The 26,347-nt window shown below is 31.8% G+C and overlaps 1 protein-coding gene across 1 annotated transcript; it reads right to left on the reverse strand.

Moving 5' to 3' along the window:
* Positions 1-85: 85 nt before the first annotated feature.
* Positions 86-7,355, reverse strand: LOC117914836 (sucrose synthase 2-like). Its single transcript, XM_034830332.1, has 15 exons — positions 7,200-7,355; positions 6,119-6,251; positions 5,537-5,688; positions 5,165-5,357; positions 4,708-4,826; positions 4,396-4,612; positions 4,101-4,196; positions 3,755-3,928; positions 2,593-2,709; positions 2,316-2,482; positions 1,674-1,898; positions 1,219-1,540; positions 893-1,137; positions 665-803; positions 86-302 (listed from the first exon to the last, which is right to left on the reverse strand). Exons 1-15 carry the CDS (start codon positions 7,289-7,291, stop codon positions 267-269), a joined length of 2,427 nt encoding a protein of 808 aa, XP_034686223.1. The 5' UTR covers positions 7,292-7,355; the 3' UTR covers positions 86-266.
* Between the last annotated feature and the right edge of the window lie 18,992 nt (positions 7,356-26,347).

The following is a 26,347-nucleotide window of genomic DNA, read 5'->3' on the forward strand; positions in this document are numbered from 1 at the left end:
AAAATTGTTTTCATCCGAATTTTTTAAATAAAAGAATATATATATATATATAAAGAAATAAAAAAATCATAAATAACAAATAGAATTTGAGGCAGAATTTTTCTTCTTGCGGGCCACGGCTATGTTTAACTGAGAAGAGAACTTGTTACTCATAGGTTACCATGTCTTTCATACAAATACATACTAACAACAAACAGGAAGCCAAAGATAGAACAAAAGGGAAAAAGAAACTGGGGCCAAGCAGACACAGCTCCTTTGCCTAAACCTCAGTGTTCATCAACAGCTAGTGGAATGGAAGTCGCCTGAAACACAACCAATGAAGAAAATAGCATTTATTAACGAGACCCCAGATCATCTAAAACATTTGCCAAACAGATTAGTTTCATGTCAAACCAGATTCAAGTCACCCATACTCCAAATTAAAGATATTATCATCAACTAGGTGTGGGCTCTAGGCGCCAAGGTGAAACGGATGAAATATTTTAAATGTCTGTTATATCTAAAAGTATGTTTTTAAGTTTCTTTTTTTCAAACTACTCTGATCAATATTCATGCACTATAACCATTTTTGTTCTCATGCCACCAAAACCTGATTGAAGAAGTTAAAGGGAATTCTGAGTTCATTTGGTATAAGAGGACTGTGGGGAAACAGAGGGATACTCACCAGATCCTTGAGCTTGAGAATGTAAAACATTTCCAGATATCTCCGAGTCTCTCGCCTCTCAAGCTTTGACACATGCTTCCAGAACCCGTAGACCCCAGCCAGTGTCAGTAGTCTCTCAGTATATATTTTCCATGTGTACCTATGGAATTGAATTTTTGAAATAGTGAAAGATAAGTAGAAGAAGATTGTTGTCATGCAGGCTCACCAGGCAAAGTTAATTATCCATACCTTTCATAGATTCGTTTAAGCCCTCCATTAGAGATCTCGTCCCAGTAGCTAGGATCCTTCTGGCATCGTTCAAAGAAGTCAGCTAAACGCAATGCAACCTGATCAGGATGATATGGATCGATATGGAATCCTGAGAGACCATCCTCGATAATCTCAGCAGGGCCACCATGACAAGTAGCAAATGTAGGAAGCCCACAAGTCATTGCTTCCACAACTGTAAGCCCAAAAGCTTCATAAAAGGCAGGCTGCAAGAGGTCAAAAAGTTCACATATTGAGAATTGTAATAATGAAGAAAAGCATTCCACCCTAGTTACCACACCACATACCTGCACAAAAGCACCTTTTGTGTCTGCGATGTAGCGATAGAGCTCACCATTACGAGCACGGTTCATTTGTGCTGGTATCCATCGAAACTGACCATGCAAGTTGTATTTCTTTATAAGGTCATGCATCTTTTCAATCTCTTTTGTTTCTTCTCTATCCCTTGATTTCGTCACATCAATGTAACCAGCAACCACAACAAGATTTACGAGTTCCCTTAGTTTGCTGCTCTTTCCAAAGCACTCGACAAGCCCCGTTATGTTTTTCACTCTATCAAGTCTTGCCATGGAAAAGATAATAGGCTTTGATCGGTCACTCAACATACCACTGCATTAACATAGACAAGTTATTGGACTAAAAAGCAGAAATCACTTTTGACAATGCATGTGGAAAATAGAATTTTGTTTGTGAAGTTCAATCCACAGTTCACTCTCTTAAAATCCATTGCTAAGATACTCACATGTGGTCATCATTCTGCTCTGAATCATATAAGAGGCTTTCAATAGAATCATGTAGAGCAGTTAGTCTCCTTTCCTTTTCTGAGTATGAGAAGTATATGGACATGTCTGCTCCTGGAGATACGATATTAAACTTGGGATCAAAAACATCAATGCCATGAACAACTCGGTACAGCCCTGGAAGAGTGAAGGCTGTGTGGCTCTCATACTGTCCAACATGATTCTTGCTGAAACAAAGAGAAAGCATGTTAAGGTACTAGTGTTATCAGCAAAATATTGGAAGCCAACAATCAATAATGCATCCAACCATATAAATAATAATAATAAAAAAAAAATTCATACTAGATTATGTTAAAAAGAAAACAATCAGTTTGCATCAAGCTGTAAGTTAAAAACAGGGCTTTTGAGGCTGCAACTGAGCCATTTGGCATATGGCAAACATGTCTCAAGCTCAGGTTTTACCTAACCTCCCTAACCATGAAAATGCATAAACACATTATGCACGGAACTCATGAAGAGAGAAGTGATACATGCATTATGTGTCAACGTTGGTAATGAAAGATGGGGTGCTGTCCACAAGTTATGGTTGCAATGCTGTGAAAAGAATATTACAGTTCTTGAGAAAATACTATTAAAGATCTAACCTGCCGGCAATCTCTTGGTATGTACTGGTGATTATAAAATCTGCATTGTTCATTGCAATTAGATCAGCAGTAAATTGGCTTGAGAAATGGTACTTATCCTCAAATTTTCTCCAGTATATATCAGACTCTGGATATTTTGTTTTCTCCAAAGCATGAGCAATATTGCACTGGACATAAAATGCAATCAAACATCAAAAAAAAAAAAAAAAAAAAAAAGGAAAGAAAATGATATGCTCTCATATAAAAAAAAGCAAACAACAAAATGATCATAGAAAACCTGCGTAATTCCCATCTTATAAGATAATAAAGATGCAACAAGATTCCCATCACTATAGTTGCCAATGATCAGATCTGGAACTCCCTGTAGCTCGGCAGCAATTTCATTTGATGCATCCTATACAATGAAAAAAAAAAAGAGGTAATATTACCTGAACATGCAATGGGCAAAAGCAGATAAAGTGTTGAACTTTGTAAATGTGATTGTTACAAACAAACAAAACAAAGAAGGAAAACCCATGATAATTTCATCAGAAAGGTTCACTAGGCATATAGGGTTCTTTCAGAAGCAAGTGAAGCAACCATAACCCTCCTTGCCTTATCTGAGGCTCAATACATAGATCAATACACTATATTCAGCACGGAAAATCAACTTGGACCTTGAACCAGAAGCATGTCAAGCCTAAAAGTCATGTCCACAATAATACCGCTTTGTAGCAGTGCCTCCTCCTTGAGTATTATTTTCAAATTTCACATTATTAAATGTGAGGTAGTTTCTTAAGCATTATCAAGTATCACGATGAACAACAGGTCACCCTTAGACAAACTTGTGCATTATATTGAAAAGGCCAGCAGCTGCTGCAACCACAACCATCATCCCTTATTTATAACCACGAAACTTCTGTTATATTGAGGACAACAGAGACTAGTTTGCTTTTCCGGCCCGTGAGGCCTGGCTCAAGTGGTAAAGGGATGCCTGGCTCAAGTGGTAAAGGGATGCGGAGGGTTTGTGGGAGGTTTTTGGTTCACATCCCAATGAGGGCAAAAATTTACCTATCAAAAAAAATAAAAAGAGAGAGACAAGTTTGCTTTTCCACATGTTATACCCTTGTTCCTTTTCTTTTTAGATCAACATGCAAAATTTTGAAGAAGAAAAAAAAAAAGAATGTGGCAAAATATTTGGTTTTATATAAGTCATGAACAACCCCAAAATCTCCAAAAGTTCTTCCTGCAGAATTCACTTGTTAGATAGAGAAAAAAAAAGAATAATTTCATGAAGATTCCAAATAAATAATCCAGAAGCAAGAATAGCAATAAGAAACCTATCAGGTACACTATATTCATTCAAAACATCATTAAATTTTAGAAGCATTGAGGGAAAATAAGAAAAGAAAAAAAAAAGTAATAATAGAAATAGAACTCAATTATTAACCAGCATTTACCTCTGCAAAGGTCTCCAGATATGGCCATACATCAAACCTTGAGATCCATTTCCTCAGAATACCGTTTTCTGTTCTAAAAGGCACTCGAAGAATATGTGTATGTTCTGTACCACTGATTCTTTCAAGTCTCTGATTGCATGTGGTCCCCTTTGCATCAGGTATAAGTCGGGTAACCTAAAATGAGACCATTTTGGAACTATAAGATGTAAAATCTAGATGGAAATCTTTTTGCCCCCAGATGAGGAAAAGACAAAAAGATGAAAAGAGGATAACAAAGAAATTGAATATCATCTGGACTTGGAGTTAAGAAAAAAAAAAAAAAAAAAAAGGGATTAAGCACACTTACTATGAGAATTTTAGGAATGACATCCAGTCCTTGCTTTTGTATCCTAAGAAGCATCTCATTTTCCAAGGCACGCACTTGATCCAGTATATAAACAATCTGTGCACCAATAACCGACAGTATAAATTGTTAGTGGTAAATGGTAATTGAGAAACATGTCTATATCCGTAAGCCGGGAGGAACATCTTGGAATGCAAAATAATTAAGAATGGATGGACTTTTGCATTTTCTACTATCAAATATGGTAAAAAACACTGCACTGCAAAGTAATTAAACAAAAAAAAAAAAATTGAACTACCTGTCCACCTGTGTCAGGCAAACCTAGCACATTTGCTTGGCCAAAGTATCCATGAGGAGACACAATGACAACATTAAACACCATAGGAATCCTCCCAAGAAATGTCTCCAAGGTAGAGGGATCAGGAGCCTGAAGGATTTCCAAGAGAAGATGCACCATCTCTGAGACACGTTGTGCTGTGTCACCCCAACCTTTCTCAAAGCCCATTCCCTGTAGTCTACATTTAGAATCATAGAGTAGTCAATTATCTAGTAGTACGAAAATATTTGCTAAGAAATCAACAGTGTTGGACGTTAAAGTTAGAGCATATACTCAAATTCAAAATCAGAATATGGTGCAAGTGGTGGGAGCTTAGAAAGATATTCCTCTGCCCTTGCCAAAGCAGACTGAAGTCTGGATATGTTCTGTATGCGATCATTCAGCATCATCACCTACACGATATATTTAAAATTAAAATCTTCAGCATGAATGTCCATCAATGGAAGTTACAAGAACTTTTCAACTTTTGATTTAGTTTCATATGTGGCTGCAAGCATGGATCAAACTGCAACTACCTGAGTCTGGTAATTATTTAAGCTCAAATTAAAAGAAAGGCAAATGGAAGATGATTCCTCCCTAGAAAAATACCAACGTGGTGAATGGAAGATTTGAATGAAAAGACTTAAAATAATTCATCCACTATAGGCAAAAATATATACGTAATAAAATAAATCAATTAAATTAATCATTACGAAGAGAATTCAAGAGGACATGAATTAAACAAACTTACATGCCCATCATGTTTGTGTGCTCGAAGAAAATCAAGCAAAGGCTCCAAACTTTCTTTGTTGCGGAACATAATTGAAGACAGGTGACGATTGAGGAACTGAACTCCATTCCCAATGGATGAGGACCGGGTTGGTCGCGGAAATGTTGCATTAAATGGCTCAAAATCAAGCTCAAGCACATAATTTCCTTTGATCCTGACTCAGATTTCAAAATCAAATTTCGGATTAAATCTTAGGGACAAAAGATTAAAAAAAAAGTGAAAAATAAAACAGGAACCAGCTTATATGCCAAACATGACACTGTCAAACGAGGATACTAAGACATTCATAGAAATTTTACAAACTTAGAAACCGAGATCAAAGAGAATCCTTACTGTCCATCCACAAGCTCTTCTTTGAATTGAAGATATTCTGAAACACTTAATTGATCCACATTGAGTTCATAGACGTTAACCCGAATATATTCCCAAACACCAGGTCTTGGGCGAATCGCTATGGCCACAAATGGAGGCAGAACTATAGCTTCCTAACATCAGCACAACCTAAAAATTAGGAGGGAGGAAAAAGAGAAAAGAAAGAAACCAAAAAAAAAGGAAAAACAAAAAATAATTTCTTTGTTGATTTAGTTGGTGTTTTAACATCCAACAGAAATGAAAATCAGGCAGCAAGTTTATAACACTCAAGCATATGACTTAGCAGTGTAATTTGGATGGATAAATATTCACAGAAATAAAGTAGAAATGAGGTATAACTCAACTGCAAAATGCAATGCTATGTATTCCCATAAAATTCTTAAAACTGAACTCCCCAAATGCCCCTTATTTTAAGCAAGGGTTAAGAAAATTGATGAACTAATCTCAAATCAAAATTTTAAACTATTGTGTTGAACACAGTGGACTAATTGAATCACAGAGACATTTAAACACCCCATCAATTTAATTGCTCAGCAGGTTAACCTGTGCAGATTTTAGGACTTTGCTGAAAGGGCTATCCCTGAGCTTCTGCATTCCTTCATCTTTTCCAACAACCTTGTCCAGCTCATCTATCAAGTGATGTGGTTGCAGTATTCCTTTCCCCTGAGCAACATACCTACCAAGATGACCCAAAAATAAAAAATAAAACAACAACCAAATCTCAAAACCCAGATCAATTTAATCAGAACAAGACTTCGTAATACCATTGTCTCAAACTACAGTACATGGGTAAGAGGCAGAGAGACCAATCTAGAATTCAAGCTTTATTTGGCATGCAATAAATTGAAATTATTCAGGAAAATATGGACTCCGTTTTGATCATGAAAAGGACATAGTGAAGAAAAGAAAATTGCTGACAATAGTTTGAGGAAACGACATTCGAGTAATTTCAGCATTTTGTTTTCCTCTCCTAGCACAACCACGACCACCACTTTTCAGAGGAAAAAGAAAGAACAATGGTAAAATTAGCTTCATGAATCCAACTTAAAGTTAGTTTTAGTATCTTGATTTCCATCTCCCCCTTTTCCCAAGGAAAAATCGTAGAAAAATACTAACTTAGAGGTTTAGGAATTCAATTTTAAGAAATATTCAACATTTCTTTTTCCCTTTACCCTTTCTCCATGGGAAAGGAAATGAAAATAGCTTCAGAAATCCACCACTGTGAGCCTTTAGCTTCCCTTTTCTGGTCTTTGCATGTGGAAAGGAAAGAAAAATGCTGAAAATTGGATACAACTTAAGTTAATCCTTCAGCATTTGGCTTTCCTTCCCCTTTTGATCTAGATAAATTCAATATGTTTTTTCAACACAAAAAAAAGGGGGAAAAAACGGAAGTAACAAGAAAGGAATGCATGTTAAGAATCAAGACCATAACAACTAAACTGAAAACAAATCCTCTATCTTACGTACAATCTAAAGAACCTTAACCTGAATTAAAAAAAAAAAAAAGAAAAAAAAAAACATTGCATGTAAGAATCAAAAACCAGAATCAAAGATCACAAGTAAAAATTGACAATGTGAATGCATGAATCTCCATTACTGTGACCACAGTGAGAGAGGAACAAACCCAGTGAAGAGAGAAACAAGCTCGTTCCGGTGAGCAGAGAGGGTTTCCTGAAACCTCTCTCTCATGCTCTGACCATCGTATCTGTGAGGCATGGTCGATCTTCAAACAGATGGAGAAAGACCAAAAACAGAAAGGCAAAGAAATGGAGAGAGATAGAGAATGAGGAGATTGAGGGTGGAGCGGTGGTGACATATAAAGCAAAGAAAAAGCTGAGTTCATCAGAAACGGACATAGAGGGGTGACGCGAGAGAAAGCGAAACGGCCACTGCATTCTCAACTGCAACGCTGCACCTTGGCACCTGGCAGCCACTGGTTAAAGGTTGATGATAAACCGCCTTCGCCTCGCCCTCTGAAATCGAAACCGTGGGTGCAGCCGTTAATTGATTTCCAAGGCACTGAGTCTTTGAGCCCTGTGATTTTCAGTTTCACGTTGTGCACTCGCTTTCGCGCGTCTTTCGAGAGTTTTTATAACGCTTTGCCACGAGATCTCTCCTTCTAAGCTCGGCATACTCGTAAGTCGTATCACTTGAGGATTGGTTCCAAGGAGTTGCATTTATAAAAATCGAACTATACTACCATTATCACTTGGACATGGTAGTATCATATAAAACCCAAAATTTTCATATAAAAATGATAAAATAAGTTACCATTTCAGTTTCCAAGTGTTTTTAATATAAGCCCACGAGGGAAGGTTTTATATTAACTCTTCTATCATACTTAAACTTGGAGTTAAATTTGCAACAATGAACGTAGATATAAAATATGAATATGTGTACGGACAAATGACATCAAAGATAAAGAAATGAAATCTAGATATAAAAACTAAAATTATTATAAAGATATAAAAAATGAGATTTATCACAATCATTTTTTGATATGATAGTATAAAAAATCCCAATTTTCATTTACAAATAATAAAGCTAGGTATCATTAGAGTTTGAAAGTGCTTTAAATATATGTTCATGAATTGTAGGAAAATTTTATGGTAACTTTGTCGTGACATCCAATCTCGAAGTCACATTTGCATCAATGAATACAAGTATAACAAAAAGAGCGTAAACATGAACAAATAAAATGAAAAAAAAAAAATATAAACTCAAAACCAAGAAATAAGATTATTATCAAAAGAAAAATACTAATCTACCAAAGTAGTACTTATAAGGCAAAAGATCTAAACCGTTTTACGTGTGTAATCCTGTTCAACAAACAAATGAAATCAATATATAAAAATATAAATATATATATAATAGTGTCTAATTAATAATAGTTTTTTTTTATAAATACTGAAAAAATATTGTATACGCCTCATATTTTTTATTATTTAGATTTTTATACATTAATCAAAATTTTATTAAATAGTGCTTCACATGGAAAACTAAAAGCACTTTAATGGTACTTTTAATCATATATTATATAATAAAAATGATTTTTTAGAATAACCTAATTACATGTCACACATTTACTTCAACTATTTTTAAATTTTTTTTAAAAAAAAATTGTTAATCACCTAAAAAAAAGTACTTCCAAGTATTAGAAGGCTCTTATGACCCTTTCAAAATAATTTCCAAACAATTTTTAATAAAACCTTACTAGAAAAAAAAATCATGTGGAAAACTATAATGAGGGAAAAAAAGTACAATATTTTTTATATTACTCTAACTATTCCATTAAAATTATTGTCAATAAAACCCAATTGAGACAAAACTTAGATGAATGGAAAAAGAATACATTGTAGTGATATATTTATCAACTAGTTCCCTCTCATATTAACATGAATATAGCTTCTTTAATAACTCGACATGAAGATTTTTGAGTCAACACATTTGAATATTATATACTTTTTGAATGTTGTGGTAAATAATGCTTTTGTTAATGGGTTTGTTAAATTATCACTCAATCTAATTATTTGCTTAACATTAATTTTACCGCTATTATGGAACTAATTGTGTAAAAAAAATTGAGCCATATATGCTAGTCTTATCGCCCTTAATTTATTTTCCTTTATTATGTGATATGTGTGAAACATTATCATTGTATAAATAACTTGTATGATTCTTCAATTTGTTGGATTACTAATTTCAATTATATATATTTCCAACTTACTTCGTAAATAGCAAATATTTTTGAATGATTTGAAAAAATAATTACTATTATTTGTTTTACAAATCGCCATAATATTACGATATCATCAAAGGTAAACATTATTCTTTATATTGTTCATTTCAAGTGAACGAACAATCGTGAGAAATTTGTTAAATCTATACATCGAAACAAAATTATATTTTTCCCTTGGACTCCAATTTTTTTTACAACATATTCTCTATGTTATTTTCTTATAATGAACTTTTACTAATTTTTTTCGAAATGGTTTTAAAAAAATGAAATCAATCTTATAAGCCAAACCTTTAAAACAAAATACCACATCACTTCTTGTGAAAGAATTTGTTATAAGCTTAAATGGTTTGATTGAGAGTCTAGTGTGGTACCGAATGTGTACCATAGATTTTTTGATTGATTAATAAATTAATGTAAATTAATCATAAAAGAAAAACAAAGTTTGCATAATTGTTATTGGTTTTAGGGAGAAGAAGATTTAGAAAAGAGTAAATATGTTTGTTTTTTATTTTTTATTTATTTTTATGTTAACTAATAATTAGATAATTAAAATAGAAATATATTTGCTAACTAGAGTTTGGAATTTTTTAATCCTATAATTTCAATAATTATATGATGTTAGTATTGAAATTGTAAGAGTTTAAGGGTATGTTTGGTAACTGCTTTCGAAACCAATTTTGAAAAATGGTTTATGAGAACAATTTTTGAATTTTTGTAAAAAGAAGTCTGTTTAAAAACCTAAAATGTTTTTAACCTATTTTTAATATTTTTAAATATGTTTTAAAAATAATTTTTATATTTAGTGTTTTATTTTTATTTTATAAATTTGTGTAAGTATTTCTTAAAATAATCCTTAAAAAATAAGTGAAAACAATATAAAATAAATAAAATATGTTTTTTTTAAAATTGAAAATAAAAAATATTTTTTAATTATCAAATGTGTTTTTTTGTCTTTTAATTTTTTTTTTTTTCAAGAATAGAAGATTGTTTTCAAAAACAATTTTCAAATGGGCTCTAAATATTTCTTACTTAACTTTAACCATTTTTTTTGAAATTATAAAAAAATTGATAAATAAGAAAAAGTTGCTAACTCTATTTTCTCTCAAATTCAATTTTGCATATATTCATTATAATAAAAAAAACATACATTGACATTTTTTTATCCCAAAAACAAATTTATTTGAAAAACAAGAAAAATTATTAAAAATACATATATATTAATAACTATAGATGTGAGGGAGAGTGGAGATACAACATAAAATAATCTCGACTTCAATATTAAGAGTGAGTAAGGTCTCATTGGGATGGTTTTCTATTTAGCTAAAAATTGAAAATTGAAATTAAAACCAATATTATAATTTTTAAAGAGCAATATTAGTAGAGTAGAAGATCAAATAAATCAAAATAAAGCTCTTATTAAAAACAACATTTTTTTACTTTCATATTTATATATATATTTTTAAAACCATATGCCCTTTGAAGAGGATTAGGCAAACAAACAAAGAAGCTCTTACTAGTTTAAAAATAATAATAATAATAATTTATTGGAAATTGATCCAAATAGAGCCTAAGGAGAAAACAAAAAAAAGCTGTTTAAAATATTTATCTAGTGGGCTTTAAATACTATTGGTGAAGAAACAAAAGATAATGTATGAAGAACCAAAGGAATTGTTTCTAGATTTGGAAGTCATATCTATCTTTAATCCGTAATATAAGGACGATTGATTGAATTACAAACCTTAAAATGGGGTATGTTTGGATGTGGATTTTCTTTCTTTTGGCTTGTTACATATAGCATGTGGCATTTCCAATAACCAAACAATTAAGATCAGAAGAATATTGCAATTTGGAAGGAATCAGTCAATTGCTTAATCCTAAAGAGTCACCCATTACTAAATTTGGGACTGAGAAAAAGGAAGGTTTAACAAAGAATCAGATTCACTAATCGGGGCTGAATCCCGACTTTTTTTTTGTGAAAGATTGGATAGATGCCGATCAAGTGGGAGTGGCAGGAATCATTCAGTTACAAATGAACTGAATGTCACTTTTTCTTTTTCTTTTTGTATTACCAACATTAGATTCATAAAGAGACAAGTTATCACACCTTTATTCTCAATGATCATCTGAAAGCTTAGCGAACTGATTTTCCTGATAAAATTAAGAGATGTGATGAGGACTGAAGGGGGGGAAAAAGCGAGGAATGCAAGCAACTGCACATGAGTCATTATGCCAAGTGATGTTAATACATGTTCCAAGTGTTGGATTTGTGTTTGGCATATTTGAGTAATCTAATGCACAAATTATTTGATTTGTTTTTTTTTTGGTAATAATTAACTTGTCAATATATTTAAAATTTTAATTAAATTTGAGGGTTAGAATTTTGTAACCATAGTTCTTGAGTTTTAGTGGTTGTATTAAGTTACCAATTCTGTTAAAATATTTAAGACAATATTTGGTTTTTAGAAAATGTGATAAAAATAGAATAGAAAAAAAAAATGAAGAAAAATAAAAATAAATTTAAAATCATTTATTTTTATATGTTACTATTTTAAAATTTTTTATTTAAAAATTAAATAATTTAAAAATATACAACTTATTTTTTAATTATATTTGATTTTTTCTCATATACTTTGTAATAAAACCAAACTTAATAAATAACTTTTGTTACGTGTTTTTTAAATACTTTTTTGAATCTAAACATAACTTATTTGGTTCACTAAATAGTAAAAATAAACTTAATAAATAACTTTTCCAAAAAGTGCCGAAAGGGAGAAAGTTAATGTTGGCCAGGCAGCATGTCTAGATCAACTTGGTGATTTATAACCTCGGGGCTTGATTGATGCTTTACAAGAGAACGTGAAGAGGAGGAAGTGGTCTCAAAAGACACCTCCAGAAGCAAAGTCCAAGTACATCAAGCAACAAGATTCGCCCCACCTCTGGTCGGTTAAGTCCACTGAAAATGGACTCAAAGAGGCCCAAGGTTAGTGGGTGGCCCCGTACGTCCAATGATTAGGTTAGTAATGGGGGGAGAATATTAAGCAATCAATGAAAAAAGGAAGAGAGAGGAGATCCTTTAATGACCTCAGCCCTTCTACGTATATAGGATGATAACATGTGCACATGTTGGTTAACTCTAATCTATAAAGAGAATAATATGGTTAAAAATCGCTAAATTCACCACTACGAGATTCCCCTATGAGCTACAGCAAGCTCCTTCACTATTCGGGTATAAAATCCATGACCTTCCATAAAATAAAGGTTCCATACCATGTTAAACCATCAAATTGATTCAAAGGCATAATCAGGTTATTAAATGATGATGTGCCACAAAATGAATAAAAAATGTGCCTTCTAAAAGGGAGACAATTAATGTTGGCCTAGCGGCATGTATAGATCAACTTCAGGGCTTGATTGATGCCTTACAAGAAAATGTGGAGGGGAGGAAGTGGTCCCAAAAGACACCTCACTTTTCACCTCCCCCAACTCCTGGACACTGTTGTTAATGGCCCCTCAGAGGCGGTCTAAGTCTACCTTCTGGTCTTATATCCTCTTTCTACAGCTTTTACTGACTTTACCTAGAACCAACATGCAGGTTATTCCAAATCTCAATTATTTGGCCAATATATATAATCTTCCCCTATGGCAAAACCATATTCATCTGCCATATCTTCTCAGTGCTCTCCTCCAAAGAGATATATGAGAATCTTTCCTTCTAAGACTCAAGATTATCTGGAATCATATTTTAGTGAGGCCCATTGCTCGACCAATGGCATGCTCACAACTATAGGGCACAGCAGGGTGGGCCCTGCTTGAGACAGTGGCCATGGGGGGACTGTCAATGAGTCAATAATTTTGGAAATCCGCAAATTTGAAAGCATCTAATCCACTGACGACCAACGGAAAGGAAATCAACAAACACCTTTATTTTTGCTTTGTTTCACTGAGAATATATGTACCGATATTTTCTATCGTGTGCCACCACTCCTTGCAAATGACATCATTGCCCCTTGGAAAAATCTGTATCACTATGAGCAACAAAGCCTAGTTGGCTATGATTTTCACTGCCCTTTATGGAGAAGAATCACAAGAAGCCGGGAAACCTCTATATAAAGGGGTCTATGTTGTGGTATTCATACCAAGAAGCAAGAAACACAGCGGACTGTTTAGTACATTTGGTGTGAAGGTATTTAGAGAATGGCACCAAAGGGAGATCCTCAACTCTCGGAGGTCGGGACGGAAGCCTTTGGTTTGTTGGAAGAGATTTTTCCAAGCAGATATCCTCCCCCTCAAGGGCCTCGACAACGTCAGTTCCAGCAAGAAGAGGCTGTGCTCAACAACTTCGAGGCTGCTAAAAAGTATGGGGGAATGGCATTTGCAGATCCCCGAAAGAGAAAACCAGTTCCAGTTCGCAAGGTATATTATTATGAGGTTGTGTAGCTTCTTGCAACAGAGTCCTGTCTGTCATGCTTCCTATTATAATAATTATAATAGGGATGGAGTTCAGAGTTATGCCAAGCTTTAATTTGCTGCAGCTGTAAATTAGCACTATGTATCTTCAGGCTCTTCAGTAAAAAAGCATGTCCCCCTGTTGTATTGTGGTATATATATATATATATGTTTGTATTCATATGTGAGTTTGACTTGCATGATTTTCTATGTTCTATACTCTTAACGCGACTGCAAAATTTTTAACAAAAAACAGCTTAATTGAGGAGAAGCAGCACAGTGATGGGAGTCATATATGTATATATATATAGTGTTGAAGCTTCAAGTCACTCAAAATCTCTGTTAGGAATCTGGAGCTCTAGTTCCATGAAATAGTTGGGGTCTCTAATGGGCTTTAAGGAAAGAGGGAGTCCACCCCTCGGCTTATCTGGGTCCTACCCGATGGAACCTCCTTCGGGCATGATTAGGTTAGGTCCTTTAATTATAGCTGATTAGTCCATTTGATAATGATTTTACCATAAAAAGTGTCTTTAAAAAAAACATTAAGGCTATATTTGGTTCTGAAAAATATTAAGGAAAGAAAAAAAAATGTTAAAGAAAATAATTTTTTTTAAAAAAATTAAATATAATTAAAATTAGTTAAATATTTATATATTTTAAAATTATTTAATCTTTATATAATAGAAGAAACTAAGTGAAATGAGTTTGAAGAAATATATAAAAATAATTTATTGATTTTGAATCTATTTTTCATTTTCTTTTATTTTTTCTTTTCTTCCACTTTTTCTCTCTATTTTTTTTTCCGTGAATTTTCCAGGAACCAAAAATGTTTGATAATATTTAAAAAACATTTTTAAAATTTTGAAAAATCATTTGTAATATTGAAAATCACTTGTAGTGTTTTGTGGAGAAACTTGAGAGGTGATTCTAATTAAAACACTTCATTAGAAAGCATTTCCACTAAAAACTCCTTCAAATATAGATATTCTCAAACACAAAAATGTTTTTGAGTTTTTTATAAGCGTTTTTAGTAAAAGTGTGTTTGAAGTGTTTTTTTGAAGCATTTTTAATAAAAGCATTTTCTTTCTAAATTGTTAGACCAACGAAAGCTTAAATGCAAATAATGTAGTTCAAGAATACAAAAATAAAATAGTCTACATTAACGAATAAGAGAGAATCATTCTATTATACCGTGAAAAACAGGGGCCCTTACTCATCAGATGTTTTTCATTCTTCGTTACATCTCTATCCACCTCTATAACCTTTACACGTCCATATCCATCTTATAACCCTTTTTCCTTATCATCTAAAATACTTATAGAAATATTCTAATACAATTCATAATGTATAAGTTTTGGCTCAAGATATACAAGGAAAATAAGATCAAGAGTGGAGTAAATGGATATTCAAGATTTTGGGTCAAAGTGCACTCAAAGTACTTTTAAGGGTCAAAGGATATTTCAACAAAGATTTGAAACTCCTCATTTTAATACATGAAACATATAGTTTTTAAATAGAAGTTGGATGGTTAAACCACTTATTAGGCTCAACTAGGTTCGATCGGTCGACCTTCTTGTTGAAATGGTTGATTAGCTGTTAAGGGGAAAAAGGAAAGACATAAAGTTATTATTGGATCATTTAGTTGAACTAGTTGAATGTCCAATTTGTTAAATTAATTGAGGTCTTGCCTCAACTGGTGGCTATTAGACCTTAGAACACATAAGACTCTTGAAACCACCCTTAACCAACTGATTGGATGATCAATTGGTTCCCTTGTGATTTAAGTGTTTATAAAAATTTTACAAGTTAAACACAAAAACCCTAGGAAAACTTGACTAGATAAATTCCTTGACATTTGAAAACCTCTTTGAGGAAATATGACCATGTACAATTCAAGTTTTTCTACGGAAAAAAAAAACATCTATATTACAAAAATGTGAAAATGATGTAGGTGCTAGGATGAATTTAAGTGCTTAAACAAAAATATGAAATGCAACCCTGTAACTTAGTGCAATTAGAGGGTGTTTGTTTTTTTAGTTTTTTACTTAAAGCAATTTGCTTTTAGACTTTAAGTAATTTGTTTTTCTACTTTTTCATGACTCATTATAAACTTTTTGATAAATAGAAAAAGTCAAAATATTTAGCTTTTTCTAAATAGAAAATATAACATATTGATTTTTCTTTACTTTTTAATGCTTAATAGAAATAAAATATTAAAAAAATAAACCATCTAACACTTATTAGAAATCCTATTATGCTTAAATACAAACATTAAATCCATCTATTATTATCAAAACATGAGATAAACCAAATCTTGGTCTAACATTTTCTCATCAACCAAACATAATTAGAAATCCTATTTATTATCCAATCACTAAAGTTTTAAACTAACTACATAATTAGTCATTATAACATTTTTATAATAAGATTTTGTGATATTTGAAAATATGTTAAATTATTTCATTTTTCAAATGATTATTTTATAAATTAAAAGAAGAAGAAATAATAATAATAATTGATTTTATAAATGGCTTAACAAATAAAAACAACATTTTTTTAATGAAAAAAGACTATGAAGTAGAATACCTACAAATTTGATTGAAATATGAGCCACAATAATCTTCAAAACCAAACTTTGTAACATCTTTAAGAAAATTTAACCACCAAATGAACAATTTTATATTACAAATATCTTTCTTAACTAAACAATATATTTTTCTATTTGTTTCCCTATAAATGTGATGACAATGGTAAATATTTAGATTTTGAGATAACTTCAAAATATTCTTCATTAATAACATAATAAAATTAGGAATATTATTCTTTTTATTATAACAATCAATAACTATTTTTGAGTAACCTTCAATCTTTAGATTTAAGAACCCATAATTTTTTGTAACTAACACGTCATTTCTTAAAACCATACATTCCACAATAATTATTGAAGCATTGTCTATATGCCTACTTGCAACCATTTTTATAGTTTCATTAGAGTCTCTAATAACCCATCCTAATACACTTTAATTCTCTATCTTTGAATCATCAAAATTTAATTTGAATCTTCCATTAATAGGAAGAATCCAATGAATCCATTTTTCAATCATTTGAGGGACTTTGCGTCTTTCATTTTGAAGATAGGAGTCAATCATATAATGTTGAAGATTTTGAAAGTTTAAGATAGCTTTCTCAATGACAAGAAAAAGGTTGAATCAGATCTTCCTTGAAAATACCTAATTTCTATGAATTCGTACATTTCACAAGATAATGATAAATTTTTCCTTAAGATGCTTGAAAATTTTGCGGCTAATCTTATAGTTTTTATACACCATTTCAAGCCAAGATAGGAAGTCACCTTCCTACAAGAGAGATGTAGGACAATTATACTTAATGCAATATGAAATTCCTTGAACAAAATGACAATATTTAAAAATATGATCAATATTTTCAATATTTTGATTGCAAAGATGATACATATTTGTAATATCCAACCTTCTAGTCATTAGAAACTCATGTGGGGAGAAAATCTCTAACAACTAGTTATAGGAAAAACTTTAATTTTGATAAAATATTTAATTTTCAAATTCAATAGAGAATTTTGGATCTAGATGCATCCAAGGCTTTCTCATTATCCAAGTTGTTCACTTAATGGTAAACTTTCCATGAAGAAACCCAAAAAATCCTATCCTTAATGATATAAAAACAACATTCAACATCCAACATTTAGATATGAATGAAAACATATAATTTAATAACTAACAGTATTCAAACAATATGGAAAGAACATTGAGTTGTATTTATATTTATGTCAAATTATGGTCTATTCGAATTTCAAAGAAAAAAAGTATCGTTAAAAAGAGAAAAAAATATCAATTATTGCTAAAATAAGATTAGTTTTTATCCATTTTTCTCTTTTTTAAAAAAAAGAAAATTTAGGTTTAAAATTTTCTTATAAATTATTACTAAAAACACAAAACCAACAACATACAAATCACTTAAGGTGAATAATAAATTAATAAAAAATCCCCAAAATTCTCAAACCAAAATTAAAATTCTACCATATGCTATCACTATTTTTGCCTCATAATTTATTGAATTCTTAATATAAATTCCTTAAATTTATGTATATATTCTTTATTCAAAAATAAAAATAAAAATACTAAAATAATAAAATTTGGATTGAAAATGAATTTACCTCTTACCATACAACAAAACCAAAATAAATTACTATCAATTTGAATGGTTTTTTTTTTAATTACAACTCTAAAACATAATTCTTCAATTATTTCAATTAATTTTGAAAAAAAAAAAGGATTAGTATTTGACACTCTTTCCCAAATTAAAATTTCAAAAAATTAATGAATTAATTTCAATAATAAAACACATCTTTCAATCACAAATCCATAAATAAAAAACAGACCACATAAAAACATGTATTAACATAGAAAAATTTCTAATATTTTTTTAACAACTAGGCATTATTGGACTTAATTATTATCCAATTACCAATTTCTTAACTAATTACACAACTAATCATTTTAGATTTTTAATTATGGTAATAAATTCTAATATTTTAAAATATTGGGAATATTTTAAATTGAAATGAACAAAAAAAGAATATAAAATTAATTTTATAAATGTTTTGAAACATGTAAAAATATCATTTAATGCTCAAAAATGAATAAAATAAACAACTTAATACTTAACTATTTTCAACAAAAATGAACGGTTTAAATATTTTGCATTTTCTCGGGTAAATGTTTTTGCAATTACAGGTGGTAAATAATAAAAACAAAGAAACATTAGATAATTTATAAAGAAGCACATAATTGTTTTAGGATTTAAAAGTAATATTTGATTTTCAAATAATGAATCGATTCTTTCTTAGTCGTGATGTAGGGATGCATGATTGAACAAATTATTACATGCAGATTTTCTTTCTTACTTCCGCTTGTTACGTACCAAGTGGCAGTTCCACTAATCAAACAATTAAGATTAGAAGAATATTACAATTTGGAAGGTATCAGTCAATTGCTTAGCCATTACATGTAACCCATTACCAAACTTGGGATTGAGAAAAAGGCAGGTTTAACAAAGGATCAGATTCACTGATCAGGGCTGAATCCCAACCTTTTTGGTGGCAGATTAGATGGAAGCCAATATCTAGTGGGAGTGGAAGGTAGCATTCAGTTACAAATGAACTGAATGTCACTGATTTTTTATTATTAACACTAGATTCATAAAGAGAAAAGTTCGTCATCTTTATTCTCAATGTGGATAGTAGATCATATAAAAGCTTAGTGAATTGATTTTCTTAGAAAAAATTCAGAGATGTGATGAGGACAGAAGAGGAGCAAAAGTGAGGAATCCAGACAACTGCACATGAGTCCACATGAGTCTCGATGCATGTTAAGTACTGTTACTAGATGTTCCAAGTGTTGGATTTGTGTTTGGCACATTATGAGTAACCTACTGCATAGATTGCCTCCAATGATTAGGTTAGTAATGGGGGAGAGTATTAAGCAGTCAATGAAAAAAAGGAAGAGAGGGGAGAGAATTGATTCAAAGACTTATTAAGGTTATTAAATGATGATGTGCCACAGTTTATATTAAATTAATTAGGGTTACAATTTGAACTTGTGGACAAAATGAATGAACAAGTGCCGAAAGGGAGAAAATTAATGTTGGCCTAGCAGCATATATAGATCAATTTGCTGCTTTATGCCCTCCGGGCTTGATTGATGCCTTACAAGAAAACGTGGGGAGGAGAAGTGGTCTCAAAAGACACCTCACTTTTCACCTCCCTCACTCCCGGACACTTGTTAATGGCCCCCCAGAAGCAAAGTCTCTACCTTCTGGTCTTATATCCTTTTTCTACAGCTTTCACCGACTTCATCTAGAACCAACAGATTATTCTGAATCTCAATTATTTGGCAAAAATATATGTAATCTTCCCCTAAGGCAAAAACCATATTCATCCGCCACATCTTGACTCCTCCAGAGAGATATGAGAATCAATCCTTGTGAGACTCAAGATTATCTGGAATCATATTTATTGAGGCCCATTGCTCGGCTTATGGCATGCTCACAACTAGAGGGCACGGCAGGATGGACCCTGGTTGAGACAGTCGCCATGGGGAACGGTCAATGATTTTGAAAATCCACTAGTACGAAAGCATCTAATTCATTGACGACCAACCGAAAGGAAATCAACAAATATCTTTCACCTTCTTTTTTTTTTTTTTTTCCTTTGTTTCACTGAGAAGACGAGTGTCATTCCTTGCAAATAGACAGTATTGCCCCTTGGAAAAATCTGTCTCAGTATGAGCAATAGAGCCTAGTTAGCCATGATTTTCACTGCCCTTTATGGAGAAGAATCCCAAGAAGGTGGGAGACCTCTATATAAAGGGGTCTATGTTGTGGTATTCATACCCAGAAGCAAGAAACACAGCAGACTGTTTAGTACATTTGGTGTGCAGGCATTTAGGAGATGGCACGAAAGGGAGATCCTCATCTCTTGAAGGTTGGGGCAGAAGCCTTTGGTTTGTTGGAAGAGAATTTTCCAAGTAGATATCCTCCTCCTCAATGGCCTCAACAACCACGTCAATTTCCGCCAGAAGAGGCTGTGCTCAACCACCTTGAGGCTGCTAAAAAGTATGGGGGATTTGTAGATCCCCGAAAGAGAAAACCAGTTCTAGTTCGCAAGGTATATTATTATGAGGTTGTCTAGCTTCTTGCAACAGAGTCCAGTCTGTCATGCTTCCTATTATAATAATTATAATAGCGATGGAGTTCAGAGTTATGCTGAGCTTTAATTTGCTGCAGCTGTAAATTAGCTTGTAAGAACATGAGCACTATGTATCTTCAAGCTCTTTAGTAAAAAAGTATGTCCCCCTGTTGTATTGTGGCATATATAAATATGTTTGTATTCATATGTGAAGTTGACTTGCATGATTTTCTGTGTTCTATACTCTTACGCGACTGCAAAAAATTTAACAAAAAAAAAAACAGCTTAATTGAGGAGAAGCAGCGCAGCGGGACCTTAATTTCCTCTTTGGCTTCATGCGGTTTTTTTTTTTCCAAGGAAATCTTCTTACCTTAAATACAAACATTAAATCCAAGGGCTATCATCAAAACAAAAGATAAACCAAATCTTGGTCTAATAATTTGTTTTATGATGATAATACCAAGGCTCATAAAAATCACCCATTCAAATAAAAAATCTAAGAATTAATCAATTAATCTCAATAAGGAGAAACATATTTCAATCACAAATCCATAGTTCAAGGATATACCACATTATAACAAGTTTTAACTTAAAAATTTTTCTAATATTTTCTTAATTACCAACCAAGATTAATTAAAAATCCTATTTATTATCCAATAACTAATTTTTTAACTACCTACATAATTAGTCATAAAAAAATTTATAATAAGAATAAATCCTAATATTTTGGAATATTTGAAAATATGTTAAATTACTTTATTTTTTCAAATGATTATTTTTTAAAATTAAAATAAGAAGAAATAATAATAATTGATTTTGTAGATGCCTTGATATATATAAAAACAACATTCAAACAATCTAAACAACTAATAACATTAAATTGTATTTATATTTATATCAAATTAAGGTCTATTTGAATTTAGAGAAAAAGAAAAACCAAACATCAACTATGATTAAAATAAGTTTTTTTTTTTTTAAATCCATTTTTACTCTTTTTTTTTTTAAGAAAATTTAGGTTTGAAATTTTCCTATAAATTATTACTAAAAACAAAAAACCAACAACAAAAGAAATCGCTTAAATGTGAATTAATAAAATAAATGGGACAATTGTATTTTGAATCCAATTGGGACAAAAAATTAAGATTTGACCCATAAAAGTTATATAATTGATAGGAAGAATATAAAATGTGAAGAGACCAATATACCTTTCAAAACTATTTTGAGTATTTTTTACCATAATATTTGACAAATTTTTTTATCTTAATTTTTTAAATAATTATTATGAAAATTTATTATTTTTAAAAAACTAATTTTTTTAAAAAAAAAAAATCTATCATTTTTAAAAAATAATGTTGACATATTTTTAGTTATTTTTTACATACAATTTTAAAAATATATATTTTTCAAAATGTTTGATTTTTAAATAATAATAATAATAATAATTTATTTTTATTTTTTTTGGAAAATGGTGTATTTTTTTCCAAATCACTAAATTAAATTAAATTTTATTGAGGTTTAAAAAAGAAATAAAATTTAAATTAATGTTTTTTTACTCTTTTTTTTTTCATAGTTAATAAATGTCATTTTTGGAAAGATTATACTATATGTCATTATATGTATTTTACTATACATCATCACAATTTTCACCCGGATCGAATTCTTAATAAAATTAAGTTTCTTAAATTAATTTATATGTATTCTTTTTTCAAAAATAAAAATAACAATACAAAAATCATAAAATTTGAGTGGGAAATGAATAGTCTTACCATACAACAAAACCAAAATAAATTACTATCTATTCTAATGATTTTTTTTAATTAGAACCCTAAAACATAATTCACACTTATCTAAATATCACCAAAAACCAATCATTTGGATTTATTTTGAAAAATAAGAAACCAGCCATTGACACTCTTTCCCATATTAAAATTTCAAAAATTAATGAATTAATCTCAATAATAAAACATGTATTTCAATCACAAATCTATAAATTTAAAAATACACCACATAAAAAGATGTATTAATGTACAAAATTTTCTAATATGTTCTTAACAACTAGGAATAATTAAGACTTAATTATTATCCAATTACTAATTTGCTAACTAATCATTATAAATTTGTTATTATGGTAATGAATTCTAATATTTTGAAATATTTGGGAATATTTTAAATTGCTATTTTTAAATTGAAATGAGAAAAAAAAATATAATAATTAATTTTATAAATGTTTTGAAACATGTAAAAAAATCATTTAATGTTCAAAAATGAATAAAATAAGCATCTCAATACCTAACTATTTTTATACACTAAAATAAAAAAACAAACAGTCTAAATATTTGATATTTTCTTATGAAAATAGATTTATTTAAAAAATAGGAAAAATTAAAAAATATATGTATTAACAACTATAAATACGAGGGAGAGTGGAGATACTAAAGGGAACAAGGGTCGACATGAATATTAAGAGTGAGTGAGTGGGAAATTTTTTTTCCCAAAAGATTGTAAATGCTAAGAACAAAGAAACATAAGATAATTTATGGAGAAGCACAAAACTGTTTTAGGATTTAAAAGTGATATGGAATTTTCAAACAATGAATTGATTTCTTTCTCATTTTCCATACAAGAATAATTAATTACACAATTTGATTTAGGGCTTAAAAGAAATATCTGATTTGATTCCTGCTCAACTTGAAGTTGGAATGATTGATAAATTAGTACATGTGGATTTTCTTTCTCACTTCCGGTTGTTGCATAACAGGTGGCATTTCCACTAATAAAACGATTAAGATTAGAAGAATATTGCAATTTGGAAGGAATCAGTCAGATTGCTTAGCCCTAAAAGCAACCCCATTACCAAACTTGGGATTGAGGAAAAGGTAGGTTTACCAAAGAATCAGATTCACTATTCAAGGCTGAATCCCAACTTTTTTTGTGAAAGATCGATAGAAGCCAATGATCAAGTGGGAGTGGAAGGAATCATTCAGTTACAAATGAACTGAATGTTACTGATTTTTTATTATGAACACTAGAATCATAAAGAGAAAAGTTCATCATCTTTATTCTCAATGTGGGGTGTAGTAGATCATATAAAGCTTGGCGAACTGATTTTCTTACTGAAAATTAATCGATGTGATAAGGACTGAAGAGGGGCATCCAAGCAACGGCACATGAGTCCACATGAGTTGGGATGTTGAGTTCTGTTACTACAAGTACCAAGTGTTGGATTTGAGTTTGGCACATTATTAGTAATCTTAGTGCACAGATTCTTTGGTTTTTTTGGCATTAGCTTGTCGATATACTTAGAATTTTAACTAAATCCAATATATAATTATAATTTAATATTTTTAAAAAATAATAAATAATATCAAAATATCAAAAAGTCCCAAGGTTGATGGGGGAGAATATTAAGCAAGCAATGAAAAAGCAAGAAAAAAAGAAAAGAAAAGAAAAAAAAGGGGGGGAGTTCGATCAGGGAATTGTTTCCAGATCCTCTCATGACCTCACCCTTTTTACGTGTATAGGATGATGGCATATCCATATGTTGGTTAACTGTAGTTTAGAAGGAGACTAACCATGGTTAACAATAACGCAATGGACGTTAGCAAACATGAAAATCTCGAAGTTCATCACTACGAGTTTCCCGTATGAGCTACTCGGCAGGCTGCTTCACAAGTCGGGTTTAAATTCATGACCTTTTATAAAATGAAGGCTCGCACTCGTGCCATATTAAACCATCAAATTGATTTAAAGATTTAAGATTATTAAATAATAATGAGCCCACAATATATATTCTTTTCAAAATTAAGGTTGGCCTAGCAGCATATATAGATCAACTTGCTGGTTTATGCCCTCAGGGCTTGATCGATGCCTTCAAAGAAAACGTGGAGAGGAGGAACTCACTTTTCACCTCCCTCGACTCCCGGACGCTTCTTGTTAATGGCCCCCCAGAAGCAAACTCTAAGTCTACCTTCTGGTCTTATATCCTTTTTCTACAGATTTGACCGACTTTATCTAGAACCAACAGATTATTCTGAATCTCTATTATTTGACCAGACTATATATATATTCTTCCCCTTAGCCTTGAGCTAAGGCGAAAACCATATTTATCTGCCACACCTTCACTCCTCCAGAGAGATATATGAGAATCTTTCCTTGTGAGACTCGAGATTATCTGGAATCATATTTTAGTGAGGCCCATTGCTCTGCCTATGGCATGCTCACAACTAGAGGGCACGGCAGGATAGACCCTGGTTCAGACAGTGGCCATGGGGAACTGTCAATAATTTTGGAAATCCACAACTATAAAAGCATCTAATTCACTGACGGCCAACCGAAAGGACATCAACAAATATCTTTCACCTTTTTTTTTTTTCCTTTGTTTCACTGAGAAGACGAGTGTCATTCCTTGCAAATAGACAGCATTGCCCCTTGGAAAAATCTGTGTCAGTATGAGCAACAAAGCCTCTGTAGCCATGATTTTCACTACCCTTTATGGAGAAGAATCAAAATAAGGGTGAGAGACTTGGAGCGCTTTCTATATAAAGAGGTCTGTGTTGTGGTATTCATACCAAGAAGCAAGAGACACAGCAACTTGTTTAATACATTTGGTGTGCAGGCATTTGGGAGATGGCACCAAAGGGAGATCATCATCTCTTGAATGTTGGGAGGGAAGGGTTTGCCATGGTGGATGAGTTCTTTGGGCCCAGGAAGGTTCCTCCTCCTCCCCAAGGGCTTCAACGGCAACGTCAATTTCCACCACCCCATGTTCATAGCCGCCCGGTTTCTCCACCGAAAGAGGCTGTGCTCAACAGCCTGGAGGCTGCCGAAATGTATGGGGGAATGGTATTTGTAGACTACCGAAAGAAAAAACCAACTCCACTTCGCAAGGTCTATAATTAATTTATTAGGTTCTCTTCTTTCATATGGTAACTCAAACATAGTCTTGTCTGTCGTCCTATTATAGGAATTATAATAGTGATGGAGTTCAGACTTATTATGCTAGACTTTGCTGCAGCTGTAAATTAGCCTACGTTGCAAGAATATGAGCACTTTGTATCTTCTAGCTCTTTAGTAATGAGAATGCCCCTACTGTTAGTATTGTAGTATATATATATTTACCCTCTTTCTCTCTTTTCTCTGCATATGCATATTCATATATGTATGTATTCATATGTGAGTCTGGCACAATTTTAACCAAAAAAAGAAAGAAAAAGCAGCTTAATTGACGAGAAGCAGTAGAATTGTGGATGCCATATCAAATTGAAGGTCATTAGGGTAATAGATTAAACAGTATTGAAGATTCAAATCGCTCAAAATCTCTGTTAGGAATCCTTTAGCTCTAGGACCATGCATGGAGGGTTTAATTACCCAATTCAGAACTTACATGGACTGGATCAACCATGGAATTTTAGGGGTGTTGGAGTTGCAGAGTTCTACAGTTATGTTTTTTAGCAACAGCTTTGAGCAGCAGGATGCTTGACAGATAGCATTTACCATAAATATATAAATGACTAAAGACACATAAATTCATAAAGCACTCTTGTTATTTCTTAGAAAAATGAGCACCTCAACCTTGGGGACTCAGGCCACAAAACCCTCCTACAAAACAGCTATGGTCTGTCATTTCTGGGTGCAATGCTGGTAGTGAATTTGGTGGTGGTTAAACGAGTGGTTAGAGGAAGAAGCAGATCAGTTACACCCCACCCCTACACCCTAAATTTAGGGAGGGCATACACACAAAGCATCACTAAATTTAGCCAAGCCAAACCAAACAACAAACCAAGATTCCCCGCAGAGTTAGACCTCCCATAGACAGCATTAGCGGTAGGCATTTGTTTAAGATGAAGACAAGGTATAAAGAAAG

The sequence above is a fragment of the Vitis riparia genome, chromosome 5 (genome assembly GCF_004353265.1).
Source record: "Vitis riparia cultivar Riparia Gloire de Montpellier isolate 1030 chromosome 5, EGFV_Vit.rip_1.0, whole genome shotgun sequence".
In the NCBI taxonomy this organism is placed as follows: Eukaryota; Viridiplantae; Streptophyta; class Magnoliopsida; order Vitales; family Vitaceae; genus Vitis; species Vitis riparia.

Excerpts from the sequence above, each read along its gene's own strand:
- LOC117914836 (XM_034830332.1), bottom strand. The coding sequence starts at position 7,291 with ATGCCTCACAGATACGATGGTCAGAGCATGAGAGAGAGGTTTCAGGAA. Across the intron at positions 4,613-4,707 it reads TATTCTGATTTTGAATTTGA|ACTACAGGGAATGGGCTTTG; the intron begins GTATATGCTCTA and ends TTCTAAATGTAG. Across the intron at positions 2,710-3,754 it reads ATCTGGAGACCTTTGCAGAG|GATGCATCAAATGAAATTGC; the intron begins GTAAATGCTGGT and ends TTCATTGTATAG.